Here is a 21049-nt window from a genome sequence, read left to right as displayed (position 1 = left end):
AATGTGAATACTTTCTTAACGCTTTTCGTTTATTTCCCCCCATAAATGTGTGTATTTTTTATGCCAGACATATAATTGAATTAATCCCAACTCTCTTTATTCCTTTTTTCTCCACCTCGTTTGTTTACTCCTTTCACAAAATCCCCTCACAGTGCTAAAAAAAAGTTAGCACACATGCACTATTAGCTTACGACAGCATATTTGCGAACGTGTACGTTAACTTTTTTGACCACCAGACATTAAACACACACACATACTTACAACCCGGTGAAAAAAAGAGTTAAGTCCTAACAACAGCAAAAAATATGGGATCTCAGCTGCATTTGTGGGCGCTCGGTTGGTTGGTTAGTTGGAGAAAAGGAGGCGGGACAGAAGGGGCAGCTTGTGCCGTTGTCTTTATTGCCGGCTTTTAAATGTTAACAAAGTGCGTACTTTGTTGTGTGCTTAACTGGCATTAAGAGCGACTAAAGCAACACACACAAAAACCCCAATCATTAACTTGTCTTTTAATGCAGAGTGCACTCCATAAAGAAGGGAAAGAATTTTTAACGAGATGCGTTTAGTTGGCACCACATAAAAAACGACTAATTTGCAATAAAGGTTTTTTATTTTTAGCAGCGATTATGATCTATTGAACTTATTTTAAAGGTTTTGTAACCAAATAACATGTATAGAAATACATATATGTAAAGAAAAATGTTTTTTTTTAAATTTGTATTAGGTATTTAACATTTAAATATTTTATTTTTAATTATTTTATGTAGTGCCTCTTATTAATAGTTTGTGGCAATACATGTTTTGTACATTTAAATTAATTTTGTAAATAAAAATCCATTTTTAATTTAAGGTGAGCATCCAACATTTAAATATTACAAATTTAATTTTTGTATAATAATATAATATTTATCTTTCCAAAATATTTAGTACATCTTATGATAGTTCTTGTATTCATATTTAACCTATGCAGCCTACAAAATTAATGAATACCCAAGCAGATGTCAAATGGTTTCCAATACTCGTTTATTATGTTTGAGCAATGTAGCATTTTGCAAACGAAACCAAAGCCAAAATCTTTTGGTTGCCAGTGGACTGAGATTGCGAACAACTTCTGGCCAAGACGCTTTTGGTAAAGAAACCGCACGACACACTCGACCTGTCAACACATTTTGCCCCTCTGCCTTCCTTTCGGGACTCTCAAGGCTTCTCCTTTCCTTTGGGGCCACACTCGAAGGATTCGCATCTGACATGGCCATATATCGTATATTATTATGCATGCAGTACCAGGCAATGGCCAGAAGAATATTCAAAGCATTTAGCAACTCATTGTCCCTTTCGCCAGCAGCAGCAAACCACCAGCAACATCAGCCAGTAGGAGAAAAGCCCAAGACGATGACGATGAAGACGAACAAAAATGTATTCATGGCCCCCCAAATTATATAATTTAAGTTTGCACATAAAATCACACCGCAAACTTGGAAAAAGGCCCGAAAAGTAGAAAAGTAGAAGCCGCAACAACAACAGCACTCAAGTGAACTGACATAGATACGGATATGTGAATTGCTGGGGGAGCATATACCATATAGGGGAAATTCTTACCGTCCAGGGATGGAGGGTTATATATTGTCGAGGGTCTTTCACATGAAATTAAATAAATAAATAAAGATAACAAACAATTATGATAAAAAAAAATATTATTGAACTCATAGTTTCTAACTTTCCCTAACTGTAATTTAAATTTTAAAAAATCCGCTAAGGATTCTTTACGAATTAAAAAAAAAAATTTCTTCTTACAGAATTATTTTTTCAAATAATACCGAATTAAATAATTTTTTTAATTTGTAAAAAATGTAGCCAATAGTTCTAAATCAAAGACGATTTTGTAAAATTCAACTTTTTGTTTGAACGAAACTATATAAGTAAAATATATTTTTAAAAGGAAAAAATTCTAAAAACTAGATGCATATAAATTAACATTTGACCTGTCATTATAGAGATGGTCGAGCTTTTTTTAAATTCTGCACTTAGATCAATTTAACCTTTACTTGTTTCAGGATCTTTGTCACTCTCAAAATTTCTACGCCCTATAAGCGAATTTTCCCCACCCATTTTCGCACTTTTTCCAAGTCTCCTTTCACCATTTCTCGAATCCGGCCGCCTCTATTACACAGTTGAGCACACAACGGAACCGAATTTAGCAACCATTCCACCCGCACACACATCAAATTTAAATATTTTAAAGAGGAAGCCGGACGCAGGACGCAAGACACACAAAGCACAAAACTTGTGTGCCATAAAATCGCTATAAAATTGCACAAATAGCATCGGAGACGTGAAGATCGAGTAAAGAAATACGGGGTACATATGTAAGTAGAGTTCCTGCCCCGATATCTGCTGACCTAAGTGCGTGTGCACATGAACTTTAACGAGTGAGTGGAGTGAGTGTCCTGCAGGTCCTTTTCCGGCGCCTTTTCAGCCGCTTTTTACCAGCAATGTAAGTCATTGTCATCTCCTTCTCGTATCGGACTCATTTGCCGAGCGGCTATCTCGGTTGCCTTTTGTAACCTTTTGCCACCCGCAAAACGAAACCTGATTTCCTTTTAATTTTTCCTTTCTTTCTTTTGGCTTTTTTCCTTGGGTTTCCTGGGCGACAATCTCAACACCCAACACATCAGCAAAGTTATGGCACTCCAAGGCTTTCACACGGTCCATTTCTGGGCGACAAATTGGTCTTCAGGCTGTCAACGCAAAAGGGTTTCGCCTTTAAGTTCCTGGCTCCTGAATTTTCCGGTGAATTTTTAAGGGTCCTTTGGTCATCAGCTACTCGGGGCTTCATACTTACTACGAACTTGGGAGACATTCTGTGGGCTGCCTTAATTAGAATGCCATAATGGCGTCCACACACACACGGCTCATAAATAATTTATACGCCATGAAAACGAATGTGCAAATTTAAATAATCAAATTCTACATTTGGGGCAGAGGTTGGGGCAAATATTGTGCCCTCGGGCATTCACACACAATCATCAATCGAAAGAAACCACTTTGGGTTAAATCGAATACTTCAAACTATTTGGGATTCGGCAAAAAGGATAAATGAATTTGCATAAAATTTAAGTGAAAGGTGGAAACACCTGAGATTCAAAAGAGCTGCCTTTTCAGTCCGGATTCCGGAACCTCAAAAGATTATTTCTGTGGCTGCCATTCGGCATGGCCGTCAATCTGTCAATTTAAGACAACAATTACGATAAGTGAGTTAGGATATTTATTAAGCCAATCAATGGATTATGTCAAACTTTAATTGTCTTGGCTTGTCAACTTTGTGAGGATGCCAGCAGATATTTCAGCTTTTTGGCAAATATGAAAGAGATTTAATGGACATGTGTTTTCTGTAAAATTATAAAGGAATGCAGTTCAAGTTGTTGACTTTAATGCACCCAAAAAAAAATCGATATGAATCGTAGGTCAATTTGACCTTTTTTAAGATCATTTTTAACTTGATATGGGGCCAGGTAAATGTGATATGGTCGACCAAAACTTATACTAGTGCGAGCGAGAAAACATGCTTTTGAAGTACGTCAGTTCGAATTTCGAATACGTCTTTCTCGCTTCCACTCATGTCATTTTGCTCGCCATATTGATTACTGCGCTCTTTTTCGAAGTTAGAGAATCTCCGAGAGAGAGAATTCAGCAAAATGATATTATTTAATGTACATTTTATGAATATTTCAGGTAAAAACGATATGAGTAGGAATAACCAGAAAATTACCTGGACTTATCGATTTTACGGCGACGTGCTTTTTTTTGTGTGTGGGTAAGCATTTGACTTAAGAGTTTAAATATAATGAAAGGAATTCTTTAGATATTTTATTAAGAAATTCCTGCAATCCAACTTAATTTGTTTTCTCTTAAGAGACACTTAACACTTCATGCCAACTAACAACCAAGCATTCTCAAACTTTCGTAGATAGATCGGATTAAATTAAAAGCCAAAACTTGAGAGCATATACCCATGTATTTTCCACTTCTGCCAACTTTATACCCGAATGCACCTCGTCCACTCTTCAACTTTCTCCCTGGGCTAAACCTCAAACTCAGCACCCACAACAACGACAACTTTAATTAAGTGAAAATTATGATGCTGTCAGGAAAAGAAGGAGACGGCAGGCATCAGCACACTGGGTGGGCGGAGAGGAGAGTGCTTGGGTAAGAGGTCCGCTGGTCACACGTGGCGTATGAATAATGTAAAATCTCAACTAATTAAGCCGAGTAAATGCATTAACAACAACTCGCCGCGGCCTCTGGCCCCCAAAAACTGCAATTTTGTACAGCAGTGCAGCAGCGGCAACCACGATTTAGGTAACATATTGTTTGTTTTAATTAAAATTTTGTTCCAAATATGCGACGAGCCACCAGGACGAAAAACAGCGAGCGGGAAAGCAGGCAGTCTTGAATATCCTGAAACTAAAGAACAAAATTAGCCACTGTTATATAGTATTATGCTGTTGTATATAATACCTTTATATCCAAACCCATAAATCTATATCTGGAAAGTCCATATCCGGCTCAGTGGCCATGGCCGATTCCATTGGAGCTACAGGAATCGGAAATGCTTCTAAAGTGACAAGCAGACTAAAGAACGCAAGACAACAGAACAAACACAACTTCATTTCTACTTTTTTAATTTTTTATCTGTTTTTCAGAAATGTTTTTATTTCGTTTTGACTTTAAGTACAAAGCTGAGGTGCCCAAAAGATCAAGAATCGTTATAATAATCCATTTCGGTATATTTATTTATAATTCTTGGGGTTTGGCATGGGGTTTGTATACATTTCATACAGATTTTAAAAATAGCCGTTTCTTAACTCCCATTCTAGTTCTTTTTTCCTCCCATACTAGTTCCCAATCTGAATTCCATTCTGATTCCCCTTCTGATTCCTCTCCTGACTCCTCTTCTGATTGTCCTTCTGGTTCTCCTTCTAGTTCCCCTTCTATTTCACTTTCGGATTCTTCTCCTGGCTTCTCTTCCGACACCTCTTCTGGCTGTCCGGTTGGTTCTCCTGTTGGTTCTCCTTCTGGTTCCCCTTGTGGTTCTAATTCTAGGTGTCCTTCTGGTTCTCCTTCAATTTCTCCTTCTTCTTCTGGTTTCCCTTCTGATTCCTCTTCTGGCTTCTCTTCCGACTCCTCAGTCGAATCCTGATTTGACTCCTCATTCGATTCCGAGCTCACATCTTCAGTGGTAACATCAGATGTTTGGTCAATGGAACTTTCAGATGATTCACTATTTTCTGTAGGCCATAATAAAGTTTCATCGCCGGGATATTCAGATGATTCTCCAAATATTTCTGTAATTGAATCTCGATCGATTGATATAGTAGCTGGTACGTATTGCCTTTCATTAATTTTACTTGGCACTTCAATTTGATTATTGGAAATTTTCGAACTCAGTTTAGGCCTGGCAGCTACCATGACCAAGAAAACTACACAGTTTAAGCAAAAGCTTTGAGCACGGAACATTTTGATTGCAAATTGGCGAAAGAATGGGTTTGACTTCCGTATTGAAGAGGTTTATATACACATTCAAGAACTTACATTACCAATAGGAATTTCCAGCAGATTTACGCAAGCAGTAGTTGGTTATTTCTTAACAATTGGTTTTGCCATAAAATTTAATTGGTTTGCGAATTTGCAGAGATCTAAAGATAAGAATGTTTGGACAAAAGATGGTTAAGAAGTTTAAGAAAAAGATAATTTATACACGTAATGTTTTTTAAAAATAAAAATTATTTTAATTTCTTAAAGGAATTTGATTTATGTTACTTCATTTTAGATTAAAATAAAAGAGACAACCAACATAAAATTATTTAATTATAATACACTTTTTCACTCTATTATATTAACAGTTGCGCATGCAGATAACATTCTAGATAATATCCTACTCTTCTGTGGAATTCTCAACCTCATCGTCTCGAGGCGGTGGTTCCGTTTGCCACCTGTGACCCATGGCATAAGGTGGTTTCGAGTATGTTTTCACATAGAAGGTTCCATTCTTTGGAATCGATGGCTCGCCACCCATTCGGAATTCTCCATCGCTCAGCAGAAGAATCCAGCTGCCATCCTCATGACGCTCACAGCGGGGTCCCCAAAATCCCGCCGGACTCGTCAGTGTTTCTATGAAATAATCATGGGATCTCTTGTGCGAACAGCCATAAACATAGCACTTCTTTTGATTTTTCCCATAATTCGGATAGAAGGTTGCGTGTCCCACGGGCTGTTCGAAACCAAAACTAACGCTGGTTTGAATGGATTCCACATATGAGGCATCACTAGCATCGATCCGGTACTCATCGCTCTTCTCCCGGAACTGAGGACCCGCCGGATCCAAGGCGTATATGGTGTTAAAACGATACGGCATAATCTGCTTCCCTGCACTGCCAGCAATTTGAGCTCCCAGCGAATGACCAATCACGTAGACATCGTCGAAATGCATATTTGCCTCCTGATTGAGAAATCGCACTAGATCCGCTAGTAAAGCACCCATATCCTCCACCGTCTTGGCCACCTCGTAATAGTTAACATTCGTTGAGGTCTTGCTCCAGTCGCATACGATCACATTGAAGTCCTCGTAACGGGCGGGTTCTCCATTAATTCCCGGATAAGTCAGGCTCAGATAGGCGTTCTTAACCTTCCTTATATGCGAACCCTTGCTCTGACTCATCCAACCGTGAATAACAATTCTATAAAAAAGAGGAATCAGAAACAAAAAGATGAGATGCCTTTCGTAAAAACCCAGTAATATTATATCTTTCCTGGTTTATCAAACTTAAATTTAAAACTAAGTTAAAACTGATCAAATTTTGAAATATATTACTAGCTATTTTACAAAGGAAATGCTTCTAATATTTTAAGTAGAATTGTTAATAAAAGGCCCCAAAAACAAACGTGTTAATTGTTATCTTATCACTACATTAATGTAAAATCGATGTCTCGCATCTGTCATAAAATTCATCAAAACAATTATTATCTATTATCATTTTAATACATATATTAATTTTTAATGGGCAATTATTCAAGTGTCAGGCAAATGGCAATGACTCAAAACGCGATAAACCAAACGAAAGCTCAACGAAAAAATGTAAATATATGAAGCAGAGAACCTGTTTTGGTGTTAGTCGCGAAATATAAAAATTAAATTATTTGCTGAGAGAATTAAGCCAATATTTGTTTTGGTTCTATTCATTAGATTGCTGATTTTTTCTCTCCCATTAATTTGGTGGGCTTAGACGTAAGTAGCATCCATTGAATGGGAATACTGAGTACACTGTCAATTATTTTGTGTTTAAAAGTTTGCACAGCTTTTTTAAGCCATTATCCCACTGTTAAACGAAAACAAATTGATTGTTGCACAATTACTTCCCCACAAACAAAAAGTTCCCCATTCGATTTGCAATCTGGGGTCTTTAATCTACCAGGAAATCCCCCTTACCTCGTTTGATGACGTGCATTGAAGCCCGAGTTCTTAAGGTTTTCCGAATCGCCAACGAATAATTCTTTTCCGCAATCCGCAAAATCCCGCTTGAAGAGTATGAACTGCATTTTACCTCTCGAGCTGGTGAATGGTATCAAGTGCTTGAAGAACTTCTTCCAAAACGAGGGATCCACCCCCAAAGTCTTTTTCTTGACTAGGGTGTAATTGCAGCTGGCATTGGGGTCAAGATCGGTTTTTTCCGAGCTGCTGGCTGAAAATTTCAAATAAAAGATCTTAATGAGCACACAGTACATTTGCAACAAGGTCTCAAACAATATTTTTAATATGCAAGAGTATCTAAATTTAATTTAAGGTATAATTATATTTTTAATTATTTAAATAATGAGACAATGAACGACCATGAACACTCCAAAAATTAACAATCTATTAAATGTTAGGTACACACGTTTGATAGGACTTGAAATATATATTTATTTCTCACCAAGTACGAGGGCCACAAATGCCAAAAGCACCGCACCAATAATGCTAATCCGTCCCAGCTGCGAGATCATGGTTACTCCAAGATATCCCCCTTGGGGCCTCTGACCGATCGAGTAGTGCGTGCGATGACCGATCTCTACCGTTATAGATTTTGCACTCCGGCGGAAAGAGCCGCAGATCTGACCCGCTCAATGGTGCCCAACTAACTGATCAAACTCTCCGACGATCCGAGAATCGGCGAGCGGTACGAGCTCCAATTTCGGAATGGAGAGCACGGCGACCCCAAGTCTGCTCTCACTGATCCACTCACTCTAGTGATAACTGATCACCGGCTCTCTCTTCTTCTCTTTCCACAAATATCGCGATAATTACTGGGGAGCAGAGCATCTCGCCAGAAGCAAAGTGTTAATTCCTAATGAGAGATCATCGATTAAGAAGGAGATGACTAATAAAAAATGATCTTGAAAAGATCTAAAAAGGCACCGAAATCTATTTAAAAATAATTATAGATATGATCCCAAGAATATAATTTCTAGAATATAATAATATTTGTTTATTTAAATTAGTAAACTAACAAATCTTCAAGATCTAACAACTTACAAAAATTGTATTGCTAGTTCCTTTTCCTTTTTCTAAAAACCTCTAAATCATTCCATTAAAATATCATAACAAATCTTGTATAAAATATAAAATCTTTTAATTTATGAACCCTCCTGGCGGTAATTGACTTTCCCCCGTTGCACATGTTTTCGTTAGTACCCGAATGAAAAACACATAAAATTTTAACCGTTTCACCCTTTCTAACCCAGATAAGTTAATTACCCCATTAAGTTGACCTGCTGTACAGGCCCAAAAAAAAGGAAAAGAAGGCTTCGTAATGAGTTTGGTTTTTCAAATCCTGGGGCATCATTTTTATGGCTGTCAGTCAGCAAATGATTATCGCAGATCCCGAAAATGTTCAGACCTATCGGCTAATTGCCTGGCCCCTAATCACATTCGAAACTCGCTCAATTAAGCAGCCCCGAGTGCATAATTCATTAATCCAAACCCAAATGAGGCGACAAATTTTCAGTCACTTAGCGAGTCAATTTTTCGGCTGGCCAAGAAAACTGGAAAATTAGGGCGCATGGCGTGGGGGCGTGGCAGTTCATTGCCTCTCACCTGAGCCACATGAAAACGTTTTAATTATGCAAATTTGGGCGAGCCTTGTTGATTAGAAAATCCGCAAGAGGAAGGCGCGGAACCCTTGACGAGGTTATGCAGTGCACCTTAGAGTGGCACAAAAAGGACCTCCAGGCATCAATCAATATGCAAACAGATCCGAGGGGCAGGAGGATAAACACGCCCCCCTTGGAGACCAATAAATTTGGCCAACCACCAATTAGATGTTGGAAATTAATTGGCAATGCCTCGCGGCCAACTCAAACGGAAAGTGGATGTGAGATAGAAATTTTAAGGCCTGGAGGAGAAATCTGAATTCGGTTCTTGGACAGCGGAAAATTTGGAGACAAATTTACAGCACTTTAGCGTCTTTCCCAAAAACCTTTGTCATGTGTCGAAAAAAGTTTTACTGAGTTTTACTCGCAAACTTCGCCGCCAAAGATTAAAGTTAAAGTGGGATTACTTTATTAGGTTTATTTTGCTTAAAGATTTTTTAAAAATTCGTCGTAAACTAAAATATAATCTAATTTTAATTTGACTATAAACCGAAATTAGAAAATAGTATTATACCAAATTAAAAAAAAAGAAAACATTAAAAAATATTATTTTGTTCGGATAATTTACCTTTGAAAATAAAAATATATTATAGGTACAAAAGTTAAAATAATCATAAATTAAAAATATTTTTAACAATTAAAATTCATCTCCTCCATAAACAAACACTCCTTCACCACACCCCTCCATTTTCCCATCACTTAACCGCCCAAAGTTTCAAAGGAGGCGGGAGGGAAAAACTTTTGTGGCCATGGAAAACGGAAAAACTGTAAATCCACAACTAACATTTTTAAGCATAACAAAGTACGACGAGATTCCGAGAATAAATCTTGACGCCGCTTTTGGTTTAGTCAGGCGTAGCCCCAAAAACGCTTATTATATGGTTCAAGGGGGCAGAAAGCTGGAATGGGGGATGTTTTGTCCTAAGGACTTTTTAGTTTTTGACTCTGCCCAACGATGACTGCAACTTTTTCTATTGACTTAATGCAGTTGGCAAGTGCAGTCAAGTTTGGACTTGGACACGGAAACTTTAAAGATTAACTGCAGGAAGATTCAGGTTTTAAGGGAAGTTGGGGGAGTATTTTTAGATTTAATGCACAACAAAGTTAGTTTTCACACACAACTCATAGACTTTATTGACTAAACAAAAAGTATTACCTTTTATTTTAATTTCTCCGTATAAAATCTAAATTATTGTAGCTGGTATATTGAATAGATGGAAATGCCAGTAAAGGGCATACTAGGTATATTGGCAACTGCCGGCTCTTTTTTCGCATTAGGGGCATATTATCAGCACATTGATGTGATGCGAAATATTCGCCGATTAGAACAAAGAAACCCACATGCCTACTTTATCCGAAGGAAACTGTATGCGTTGGTAAGGGAATATATTTAAGAAAACTTTATAAATGTTCTAAAAAATATTTTTTATTTCTTACTACAGTTGGGAATATTTACTGTGAGAGCAGATAGCAAAGAATTCGACGAGGAACCCGAGGACTGTCACAAACTGGGTGGAATTATGAAGTACGGCTTCCCCAGCACAAACGATATCAGTTTAAATGAGACCTTTGACTTTGTGACGTCATTCGATCGACGAAATTCCGCAGTTCAGTGGATGTGTGAGCGGGTAGATCTTTCGCATAGCGCTATCTATGGGGATTCCTCATCCGTGACTCCAGTTGGAGCCTTTAGCCAGTCGGAGGCTTCGAGGGTATTTTTTCTATCCAACATTAAACCCTTTCTGAACCGAGGATTTAACCTCACCGTTTGGAATCGTTTGCTGCAGTACGTCAATGAGATGAGTCAGAAGCATGGAACCGTGTACGTATATACTGGTTCCATTTATGTACCCCGTGAGCTAAAGTCGAATAATTGGTTCCTGGAGTTCCAAACGGAAGAGAGAACCATGGTGGCCGTACCGACGCATTTCTTCAAGATCCTCGTCATCGATAAAAAGTTCGAGGGGGATACTATTCCATATGCGGAGGCCTTTGTGATGCCCAACACTCCGCTGAACAAAAATATCGAGCTGAAGACCCTGCTCAGCGATGTCCGGGATATAGAAAATGCCACGGGTCTGCGGTTTTTCGAAGGACTCGACCGCAACTTTGTCAATACCCAAGTAACCTCTTCGATAAATCCTCTGACAAATTCTGTAAATAACCCAGTAAGCAGTACTTTTGCCAATCGCAATGCTATGGCACCACTAAGTACTAATGAGTAATAAAGAATAAATACATGTTAAAAAAATCTTAGAAATGATTTGAAAATATCGTCATTTGTTATAGAAGTTGAGGTAAGATCATAAAGTATACCATTTGGATGAAGGAAATGTTGGTTCTCCGTGCAAAAAAAACATTGTTAGCCATGAAAAAACTTTTAGAATTAAAAAATCTACCTTTTGGCTTTAAAGGGGTATAATAAATGGACAGAAAATGGCAGCTGCTAGGATTGGGTTTCGTCCTGGGAGTGACTGCTCTATGTGTCTCCTTTATAGGTGGAATGTATTTTCAACACCAAGATGCCAGAAAACGCTTGCAGAAAATAATACAAACAGATCCTTATGCCTATTATGTCAGCCCCAAAATTGATGAAGTGGTGGGTGAGCGAAAAATAAACCACAGTACTTCAATCGATTTTAAACTAGTTTTCCTACTTTGAGACCCATGATGAGGCTGATCACCGGATGAAGCAAATCATGAAGTACGGTTTTCCAGGTCTTGATGATTTACGGCTCTATAGTGACTTTGTGCTCTCCTACGATCGGCGTAATCGGGTGGCCCACTGGGTGTGTGAGCATCTTCAGGTGGACAGCATCCATCCGAATCGAGGTAGACGAGGTCGCAATCCTTATCAACCAGATTTGAGTGTTCCATCCAACTTTCGCTCCGAACTAACCGACTATCGGAGATCCGGATTCGATCGAGGACACTTGGCAGCCGCTGGAAATCACCATCTACAGCAGAATCACTGCGAGGATACTTTCTTTCTAACCAATATTGCCCCACAAATTGGTCAGGGTTTCAATCGAGGGGCGTGGAACAACCTAGAAAGATATGTTCGAAGTCTCGTTCATCATTTTGGTTCCGTTTTCGTTTGCACTGGTCCCCTTTATAAACCCAAACAAAGATCGGGTGGCAAATTGAGTGTGGAGTACGAAATGATTGGACTGAATATGATAGCTGTGCCGACTCATTTCTTTAAAGTTATTATTGTGGAATCGAAAGTTCATTTGGGAAAACCCTATATGGAGGGTTATGTCATGCCCAATGCTTCTATACCAGATGGTCTGCCTCTTCGATCTTTCCTCTGCGACATTCGTGAGATCGAGCATTATGCGGGATTGAAGTTCTTTGATGGATTGAGGAGAAGTGCCTTGTTTGGCAGCAACTATCCCAGTGAATCGCAGGTTTTTCGGGAGTTTGGTTAGCAATGGGTTTCAAAATTTTAATATTAGTAAAAAGTAGGCTTTCCCAAAGCAACTCTGACATTTCTACAAAATTATATTAGCTTCAAACAGTGAACCAAATTATTGTAAACCCGAATAATGTCTATGAACGAAGCGAGAGCTCATCAATGGGCCCTATATGCACTGGCGGGACTAACAGGATTTGTGTGCGGGGCCTTTGTTCAACAAGAGGCGTCTATAAGGCAACTATTCCAGCAGATTCGAAGGGATCCGTACGTGTACCATCATCGTCATAAATTGTATCCCATGGTGAGTGATACTACTAAATATATATATTTTCTTCATAGTTTCTTTTGTTTTTCCAAAAGTTATCTACCTTTAGGACTGATCATGAAACCCGTTTGTGGAATAGTTCCACTTCTTTGGCTGACAAATTCAGAGAATTGGTGGTTTCACCGATTTTCGATTTTATTAGCGCTGTTTTGATGCTAAAAACTGATACGGCAACTACAACGGATCTTCTGGATTTGCTCAAATACGGACTGCCCAGCACGGAGAACTTGTATGTCCACAAGGACTATATTGTTTCGCAGGATATGTGCACGAATGCCCCCAGATGGATCTGTGAACATTTCCGCGGGGACTATCAAAAATTAGCGCCCGATGAAGGTGGATATAGCAGCCTGAATCTTCGTTACAATGATGTCTACGTTTTGAGCTGTGGTTCGATGAAGATCTGTAAAGTATTTAAGCGAAGAATATGGCACGATCTAGAGAAATATGTTTCCACCAAGGCCCAGGAGTTTGGCTCAGTGTACACTTACACTGGGCCGATTTACACACCCTCATGTCACGAGAATGGCAAATGGACAATGAAGTACGAGGTGTTCGATTGGATTCCTATGCCAGTTCCATCGCATTACTTTAAGGTCCTGATCGTAGAGAGTCGCATTCCAGGCTTGTATCCTTTTATGGAAGGATATATCATCGAAAACAGCCGAACGGTGGGCGGAAAGCTGAGTGATCATCGGGCCAAGATTGAGGAAATAGAGCGTTTCACGGGACTGAAATTCAACAAGATCATGCGACCCGTTGTGCAGTTCGATAGGAAGTCCTTTAAGGTGGACACCAGGGCCTGGGCAGGACGATTCGAGGAGATCTCTGAGCCACTAGTAGCCCTGCCTGCAAATAAGGAAATAAAAGAGTTTTAAAAGTTGTATGCAAAATTTTAAAGACCCAACTGCAAGAAACATTAATTTTTGAAAAATCTATATAAGGTTTTTTAAATAACCGTCCATAAACAGTATAATAAATAAATTGTGTGACAAATTTTAGATCCAAATAGATTGAATACTAATTGAAATGCAAAACTAAACTAATTTCAATTTATTTCAATGACTTCCTGACGTCACTCCGTTTCTTTGCGCCACCTTCTCAACGCATAACAGCTGTTAGCCAACAGCAGCGCTATAACAAATCGGTTGGCAGCTTCGTTAAAAGCCGGTTGGCAGCACCGTTTTTGGTATTTTGTGGTATTTTTGTTTTGGTCAGGTCACGCACACTCCCATACGTGGCAGGCAAAGAGAGCAAAAAAAATCGAATTAGGGAACTGACGTGGAAGTTCGTTTAGCTCGAAATTATTTTTGTTTTTCAACCAGCGTCTCGTGCGCCGCGGCCGTCAAGAGTTGTGGCCAACACCGAGTGGCCAAAGTCGAGGAGTCAGTGGTCAGGAATCCGGCCGAGCAGCCCCCGAAATTGCCAAATCGCCGTGGCGAACTTTGAGCCATCCCGTGTGTGTTTTCTCTTCGATTCGCGTGAAAGTTGTTTGTTGGCTTAGAGCTTCAGAGCCTCTGATCGTTATAAACAGGAGCAAATAACGGAACGGTGACCAATCCGGCCAAGAAATGAATCCGAACATGTACGGGCCGCCGCCCACGCAATTCCAGCAACAACAGCCCCAGTTTGGGGCTCCTCCGCCGACGATTTCCGGAGGTTGGCCACCGCAACAACAACCGCAGCAGCAGCAGCCGCTGCCGCCGCAGCAACAACAACAACAACTGCCTCCGCCGCAGCAGCAGCAGCAACAACAACAACCACAGTATGGAGCACCACCACCAACGTCAGCGGCACCACAGTCTTACCTCAATGGCAACTACCAGCAGCAGGTGAATTTGGATAACTAGGAAGTAGGATCCAGGAAGAAAGTGCTTACAAGCCGGGATTTAATAGTTCAATATAGGTTAATCAGAAAGGAATTGATAGACTGGGATTATATGATAATAACCCAATTTTAGGATTACTTAATAGCAATAGGATAGAGGGATTATAATAGAATATAGTAGTTATAGGGACTGATTTTACTTCTAATCCTATTTTAATAATTATAATACACTTATTGACCAAATTTTATAATATTCCTAAGTAATATATTTATCTTTATTTTTCATGATAAATAATTTCTCATAAATAATAATCACCTAAAATTAAAAAATTACCTTATATGCATTAGTTTAGGTTAGTAAAACAATTAAATAATATCAAAATTAATGAATCCTATACAAGTTATTCGATTTGGTTCCCTAAGATTGTAAACAACCTATGAATTTCGCAAAAGTCTTGCCCAATGACGTTACCCCTTTTAATTACTAGACCACCTTGACCTCTTGATTCACCATGAATAACTACAAAATAACTACCTCTTTTTAAAGCACCAACTAAAAGTATATTCCCAAAAATTAGGTTTTAAAAACAGACAGCAGTAAATAACTATAATTCCGCCTGATAAGCAGTGAGCACTTCATACACTAAAAGAGGTCATCCGTGATTTCGTAATAGAAAAGTGAAGCTGAGCTTGTAGATAAGAAAAGAGCCAAGTGAATTTACTAAAATCCATTCTCTCTTACAGCTGGCCACGTCGATGGGTGGTTTAAGTGTGGGCGGAGGCGGTGGTGGAGCCAATCCCCTGAAGCCACCACTCCCCCAAGGAGCTCCCGCTGCTGTCGCACCACCGCCAACCGGTTTCAATCAGTTCAACTCGAATGCGGCACCACCCCCGACGACCAACAACAATAATGCCGCATTCGGTGCTCCACCACCGACGCAGCAGCAAACCGGTGGCTATGTCAACGGCGTCCTTCCGCCCAGCAGCACGCCGCAGAGCGTGCCCAGTGGGATCAATCAGATGAGCTTGAACAGCGCCAGCTTGGCGGGATTGCCGCATATGCCGCCACCGAAAGCGGCCACGCCTGGAGCAGCAGCTCCTGGTCAGCCGCCAGTGCCGGGAGCTGGCTCCTCCCAGCCACCTTCTCACGGGCAACCGCCACTGCCGGGACAGCCACCACTTCCCGGCCAGATTCCCACATCCCAGCCTGCTCCCGGCCCCTTTGGAGTGCCCAGTTCGCGACCGGGACAGCCTCAGCTGCCTCCTGGCGCCGCTCCGCCGACCTACACGCAACCGGGATTGCCGTCGCAGCAGGGAATCCCGCCCTTGCAGCAGCCAGGATTGCCGACGCAGCAGCAGCAGGGAATCCCGCCATTGCAGCAACCGGGATTACCACTGCAGCAGCCGGGATTTCCCCCACAGCAGCCTGGTTTGCCACCCCAAACGCAACCGGGTTTGCCACCGCAGCCAGGAGCACCTTATGGAGCTCCCCAACCCGGCGGTTATCCCGGTGGCTATCCAGGACAAGCTCCCGGCGGCTTCCCTGGAGCACCACCACCACTTCCAGGGCAGCAGGCAGCAGCTCCGCCGCAATTCGGAGCACCGCAACCGGGTTATCCGGGTCAACAGCCGGGCTATCCGCCGCAACCTGGTCAGCAGCCCATGCCAGGATATCCACCGCAGCCGGGACAACAGGCCGGAGCACCAGGCTATCCACCGCAGCCAGGTGGCGGCTATCCCGGTCAGCCAGGACGTCCTGGATTTAATGTAATGTATTATTCTATAATCAATTTTCACCTAAATAATTCTTATAATCTCTTTTTTAGCAACCTCCCATGCCGGGAGCAGGGAACATGTACCAGCAGGCACCGCAGCCACGTCGCCTGGATCCCGACCAAATGCCGAATCCCATCCAGGTGATGATCGAAAATCAACGTCTGGCCGGCGGACCCTTTGTGACCAATCAGCCGGGTCTGCTGCCTCCATTAGTGACCACCAAATTCGTGGTCCACGACCAGGGCAACTCGTCACCGCGCTTCCTGCGCTCCTCGCTCTACTGCATCCCCAATACCGGTGATCTCCTGAAGACCACAGCTCTTCCGCTGACGATCAATATCTCGCCGTTGGCCAAAACTGCAGAGGGTGAGCTGGAGCCACCGATCGTCAACTTTGGCGACATGGGACCAATTCGTTGCAACAGATGTAAGGCGTACATGTCGCCCAATATGCAGTTCGTGGATGCCGGCCGACGGTTCCAGTGCCTGATGTGCAAAGTTACCTCGGAGGGTGAGTGTTCCTGAAGGAAAGAAAAATAAAAGGAAAGCGGAATAATGTGAATTCTATCATCCAGTTCATCCGGACTACTATCAGCATCTGGACCACACTGGTCAGCGTGTGGACAAGCATGAAAGACCTGAGTTGCTGCTGGGCACCTACGAGTTTCTGGCCACCAAGGATTATTGCCGGGTAAAGCTTTACTCTTTAATAAAAATCGTTATAAAGTGAAAAGTTTTAAAAATCAGGCTAAAGGTTTAATGTTCATTTTGTAAAATTTATTATTATAGTCAGTAAAAGCTAAATATTAAAAATACTAATAACGAAAATGGAAAAGAACAAATATTTATGCTTTTAAAAATAGTTCACTTCAAAGTAGGACAAGATTTATAAACATAGTTCAGAGAACATGTTCAACATATGGTGATATTTTTGGTTTACTTTATGTTTTTCTCAAAGATGACATTGCATTTTTGTACTCCGACGAAATGTACAAGCGCGATCCTAAGAATAGAAAAATCTAGAAAATGTATATTAATTATTTTACCCCTTTATTTTCCAGAACAACACTCCCCCTGAGGTTCCTGCCTTTATCTTCATCATCGATGTCTCGTACAACACGGTGAAGTCGGGTCTGGTTCACCTGCTGTGCGGCCAGATCAAGAACATACTCAAGCATTTGCCAGTGGACCAGGGTCAGGACAAGTCCAAGGTCCGAGTGGGCTTCATCACGTACAACAGCACCGTGCATTTCTACAACATTAAGAGCAGTCTGGCCCAGCCGCAGATGATGGTGGTGGGCGATGTCCAGGAGATGTTCATGCCCCTGCTCGATGGTTTCTTGTGTCACCCCGAGGAATCGGCGGCCGTGATCGATGCATTGATGGAGGAGATTCCTCGCATGTTTGCCGATACCAAGGAAACGGAGACGATTCTGTATCCAGCCATTCAAGCTGGCTTGGAGGCACTCAAGGCTTCCAATGCAGCCGGAAAGCTGCTGGTGTTCAACTCAACGCTGCCCATTGCCGAGGCACCGGGCAAGCTGAAGAATCGCGATGACCGCAAGCTGCTGGGCACGGATAAGGAGAAAACCGTGCTGACGCCGCAAACTACGGTCTACAATCAACTGGGTCAGGAGTGCGTCCAGCAAGGCTGTTCCGTGGATCTGTTTGTGTTTAACAATGCCTACATCGATCTGGCCACAATTGGACAGGTTTCCCGGTTGTCGGGTGGCGAGGTGTTCAAGTACACCTACTTCCAGGCGGACATCGATGGCAAGCGACTGATCGAGGATATCATTAAGAACGTTTCTCGGCCGATTGCTTTCGATGCGGTGATGAGGGTGCGCACATCGGCGGGAATCCGACCCACGGAGTTCTATGGCCACTTCTTTATGTCCAATACAACCGATGTGGAGCTGGCCAGTATTGGTATGTATTTATTATCAGGGTTCTGAAATTGACACACATGTTAAAAACATGAAAAAAACATGAAAAATTATTTTACAGTGTGATTGTATTTTACAAAAGTGTTAAAATGTGACAAATAATTGTTAGCAAACACAGCTCACTTGTGTTTTTTACTCAATGTGTTATTAACACGACGTGTTTTTTACACACTATGTTTTTAGCACAAAAGAAAATTACATTTCACTGACATTAACGAGACGAAGGGAAAATTAAAAACCAATATGTTCGTTTTAGCATTCTTATACTCTGGAAATCGTGAATTTTTTAGATTTTTTAATGTCATAAACGCTGTGTAAAAAAACATGTCGTGTTAATAACACGTCGTGTAAATAACACGAATGACATGTGTGTGTTATTTATGTTTCTAACATATGTAGGATACAATTTTTTACACACAAGTCTATAACTATTTAACACTTTGACATTTAACATGTTACTAACACAAGTTTTTTACAGTGTGTGTTATTTTCCGAGCCCTGGTCATTACCATACTTAATTCTGAATAAATAACTAATTTCCCTATCTTTTATAGACGCCACCAAGTCGGTGAGCATTGAGATCAAGCACGACGACAAGCTGCCGCCGGAGGAGAACGTATACCTTCAGGTTGCCCTGCTGTACACCTCGTGCAGCGGTCAGCGACGTCTGCGTGTCCTTAATCTGGCACTGCGAGTGACCACAACGATTGCGGACGTCTTCAAGAGCTGTGACCTGGACGCGATGATGCTGTTCTTCGCTAAGCAAGCCTGCTTCAAGCTGATGGAGCACTCACCCAAGCAGGTGAAGGATAATCTGATCCATCGATCGGCGCAAATCCTGGCCTGCTACCGCAAGCACTGCACCTCGCCCACTTCCGCCGGCCAGCTAATCCTTCCCGAGTGCCTCAAGCTGCTGCCGCTGTACGCCTCGTGCTTGCTCAAAAACGACGCAATTTCCGGTGGCTCCGACATGACGCTAGACGATCGATCCTATGTTATTCAGTTTATTTTGTCCATGGACCTGAATCAATCGGTCAACTACCTGTATCCTCGTTTCATTCCCATCCACAACGTGGTGCCCGAGGAGACGGATCTGCCGACTCCCGTTCGCTGCACGCACGAAAAGACGCAAGAGGATGGCGCCTACATCCTGGAGAACGGCGTGCATCTGTTCGTCTGGCTGGGCCAGTCGCTGTCGCCCAACTTTGTGCAGTCCGTCTTTGGCGTCCAGGGACTGCAGCAGCTGGCCCTGGAGCGGTTCCACATTGTGCCCGAGACGCCGCTGGCCAAGCGCATACACGGTATTCTGGAGCAGATCATGAAGGAGCGATCGCGTTACATGAGGGTGAGTATTTGAGTATTCTTTATTTCCACAAATTTGTAATACATTTAACCCCTTTTTCAGATCACCTGGTTGCGGCAGAACGACAAACTGGAGAGCGTGTTCCGGCACTTCCTCGTCGAGGATCGCGGCACAGACGGCTCCGCCAGCTACGTGGATTTCCTGTGTCACATGCACAAGGAGATCAAGGATCTGCTGAGTTAGCACGCCGGCTACTCCGGCACGTACAAGCCCGAGCAGCGATGGGCGGACAGCTATTCCCAAAACCGAGCTCGGATGCGTCGCCTGTCGTCCATGCGCAGTCGCCTCGGCAAATAGGAGGAGCAGAGGGTTTAGGATCGAGAGCAAGAGCAAGAACTGGAGCTGACAGCTGGTGGAAACTTCAATTATATTTAAATAAAAATACATATACATATATATTGATTAATGGCTATCATTTTGAGCATTCTTCCATTAATTTTTACATTAAAGTTTCCACATTTTGAATTGTTTTACTTTAAATATATATATATTTATATGTATTTTTTGAAAGCTGCGCTAAAAACAGAACATTTGTTAAACGAGGCAACTGCTAATCTGCAAAATTACTTAGAAAAATTATTCTCTTATGAAAATTCCATGCATATGTTTAATTGTAATTACAAATTACTTACAAATTTCCCACAGTTGAAAACTACTAGTTGATTATAATGGATAGTATAAGAGCACTACCTTGTTTACATCCTTTTTTGGCCTAACCGATGTTAATTTTAATGTATTTTTGCAATAACTTGTGCGCTGCGCCCTGCTTTTTATCATACTTTATGTCATTGAAAGATTATTATATTATAACCTACATGTTTCGTGTGAGAATTATTCGACTTATATGGTATATTGCCCCCTCCTGATTATCGAAAGGAAAACAAAAACTGTGCAAAACGAAAAAACACATTTATTGAGTACGAAAAACGGAATAAAAACTCTTTATTACAAAGCGAATGGAAAAATTTTGTTTTTTAATTTAAGGTTAGTCATTCATGTCACTCAAATGCTAACAATATGGAGTGTAGGTATTAAAATATGAATGAATTATGGATGATAAGGAATAATGAAAGAAATATGGTAGCAGATCAATGCAAAGCGCAGTAGTACTTCCTTCAACAATGAAATATATTTTTGGAAACATTTTTGATAAGAGCAAAAAGATGAATAACCTACAACAAACGAGAATATCTCGATCCAATTGTTTACAT

The 21049-nt window shown here is 41.2% G+C and overlaps 5 protein-coding genes across 7 annotated transcripts; 4 read left to right on the top strand and 1 right to left on the bottom strand.

The window, feature by feature from the left end:
- Window positions 1–5761: 5761 nt before the first annotated feature.
- On the bottom strand, window positions 5762–8184 carry LOC108069169 (phospholipase A1 VesT1.02). The gene is made up of 3 exons (XM_017159155.3): window positions 7968–8184; window positions 7484–7736; window positions 5762–6734 (listed from the first exon to the last, which is right to left on the bottom strand). Exons 1-3 carry the CDS (start codon window positions 8035–8037, stop codon window positions 5933–5935), a joined length of 1125 nt encoding a protein of 374 aa, XP_017014644.2. The 5' UTR covers window positions 8038–8184; the 3' UTR covers window positions 5762–5932.
- A 2110-nt stretch (window positions 8185–10294) lies between these two features.
- Tengl1 (Testis EndoG-Like 1) lies at window positions 10295–11434 on the top strand. Its single transcript, XM_017159177.3, has 2 exons — window positions 10295–10559; window positions 10626–11434. The coding sequence occupies exons 1-2, from the start codon at window positions 10398–10400 to the stop codon at window positions 11406–11408; spliced, it is 945 nt and encodes a 314-aa protein (XP_017014666.2). The 5' UTR covers window positions 10295–10397; the 3' UTR covers window positions 11409–11434.
- Window positions 11435–11523: 89 nt separating this feature from the next.
- Window positions 11524–12614, top strand: Tengl2 (Testis EndoG-Like 2). Of its 3 annotated transcripts, none has more exons than XM_070212483.1 (2): window positions 11524–11782; window positions 11847–12614. In XM_070212483.1, the coding sequence occupies exons 1-2, from the start codon at window positions 11609–11611 to the stop codon at window positions 12612–12614; spliced, it is 942 nt and encodes a 313-aa protein (XP_070068584.1). In that variant the 5' UTR covers window positions 11524–11608. The 3 variants fall into 3 exon arrangements, with proteins under 3 accessions (XP_070068584.1, XP_017014651.2, XP_070068592.1); XM_017159162.3 differs by having other exon boundaries at window positions 11530–11782; window positions 11832–12614; XM_070212491.1 differs by having other exon boundaries at window positions 11648–11786.
- Window positions 12615–12731: 117 nt separating this feature from the next.
- Tengl3 (Testis EndoG-Like 3) lies at window positions 12732–13932 on the top strand. The gene is made up of 2 exons (XM_017159161.3): window positions 12732–12902; window positions 12962–13932. Exons 1-2 carry the CDS (start codon window positions 12732–12734, stop codon window positions 13802–13804), a joined length of 1014 nt encoding a protein of 337 aa, XP_017014650.2. The 3' UTR covers window positions 13805–13932.
- Window positions 13933–14153: 221 nt separating this feature from the next.
- Sec24CD (Secretory 24CD) lies at window positions 14154–20795 on the top strand. Its single transcript, XM_017159208.3, has 7 exons — window positions 14154–14758; window positions 15499–16521; window positions 16581–17040; window positions 17105–17220; window positions 17591–18458; window positions 19030–19820; window positions 19881–20795. Exons 1-7 carry the CDS (start codon window positions 14498–14500, stop codon window positions 20019–20021), a joined length of 3660 nt encoding a protein of 1219 aa, XP_017014697.2. The 5' UTR covers window positions 14154–14497; the 3' UTR covers window positions 20022–20795.
- The last annotated feature ends 254 nt before the right edge of the window (window positions 20796–21049 follow it).

The sequence above is a fragment of the Drosophila takahashii genome, chromosome 2L (genome assembly GCF_030179915.1).
Source record: "Drosophila takahashii strain IR98-3 E-12201 chromosome 2L, DtakHiC1v2, whole genome shotgun sequence".
NCBI classification, from domain to species: Eukaryota; Metazoa; Arthropoda; class Insecta; order Diptera; family Drosophilidae; genus Drosophila; species Drosophila takahashii.
The sequence above is the reverse complement of the archived record's forward strand: the minus strand, read 5'-3'. Positions and strand labels throughout refer to the sequence as shown.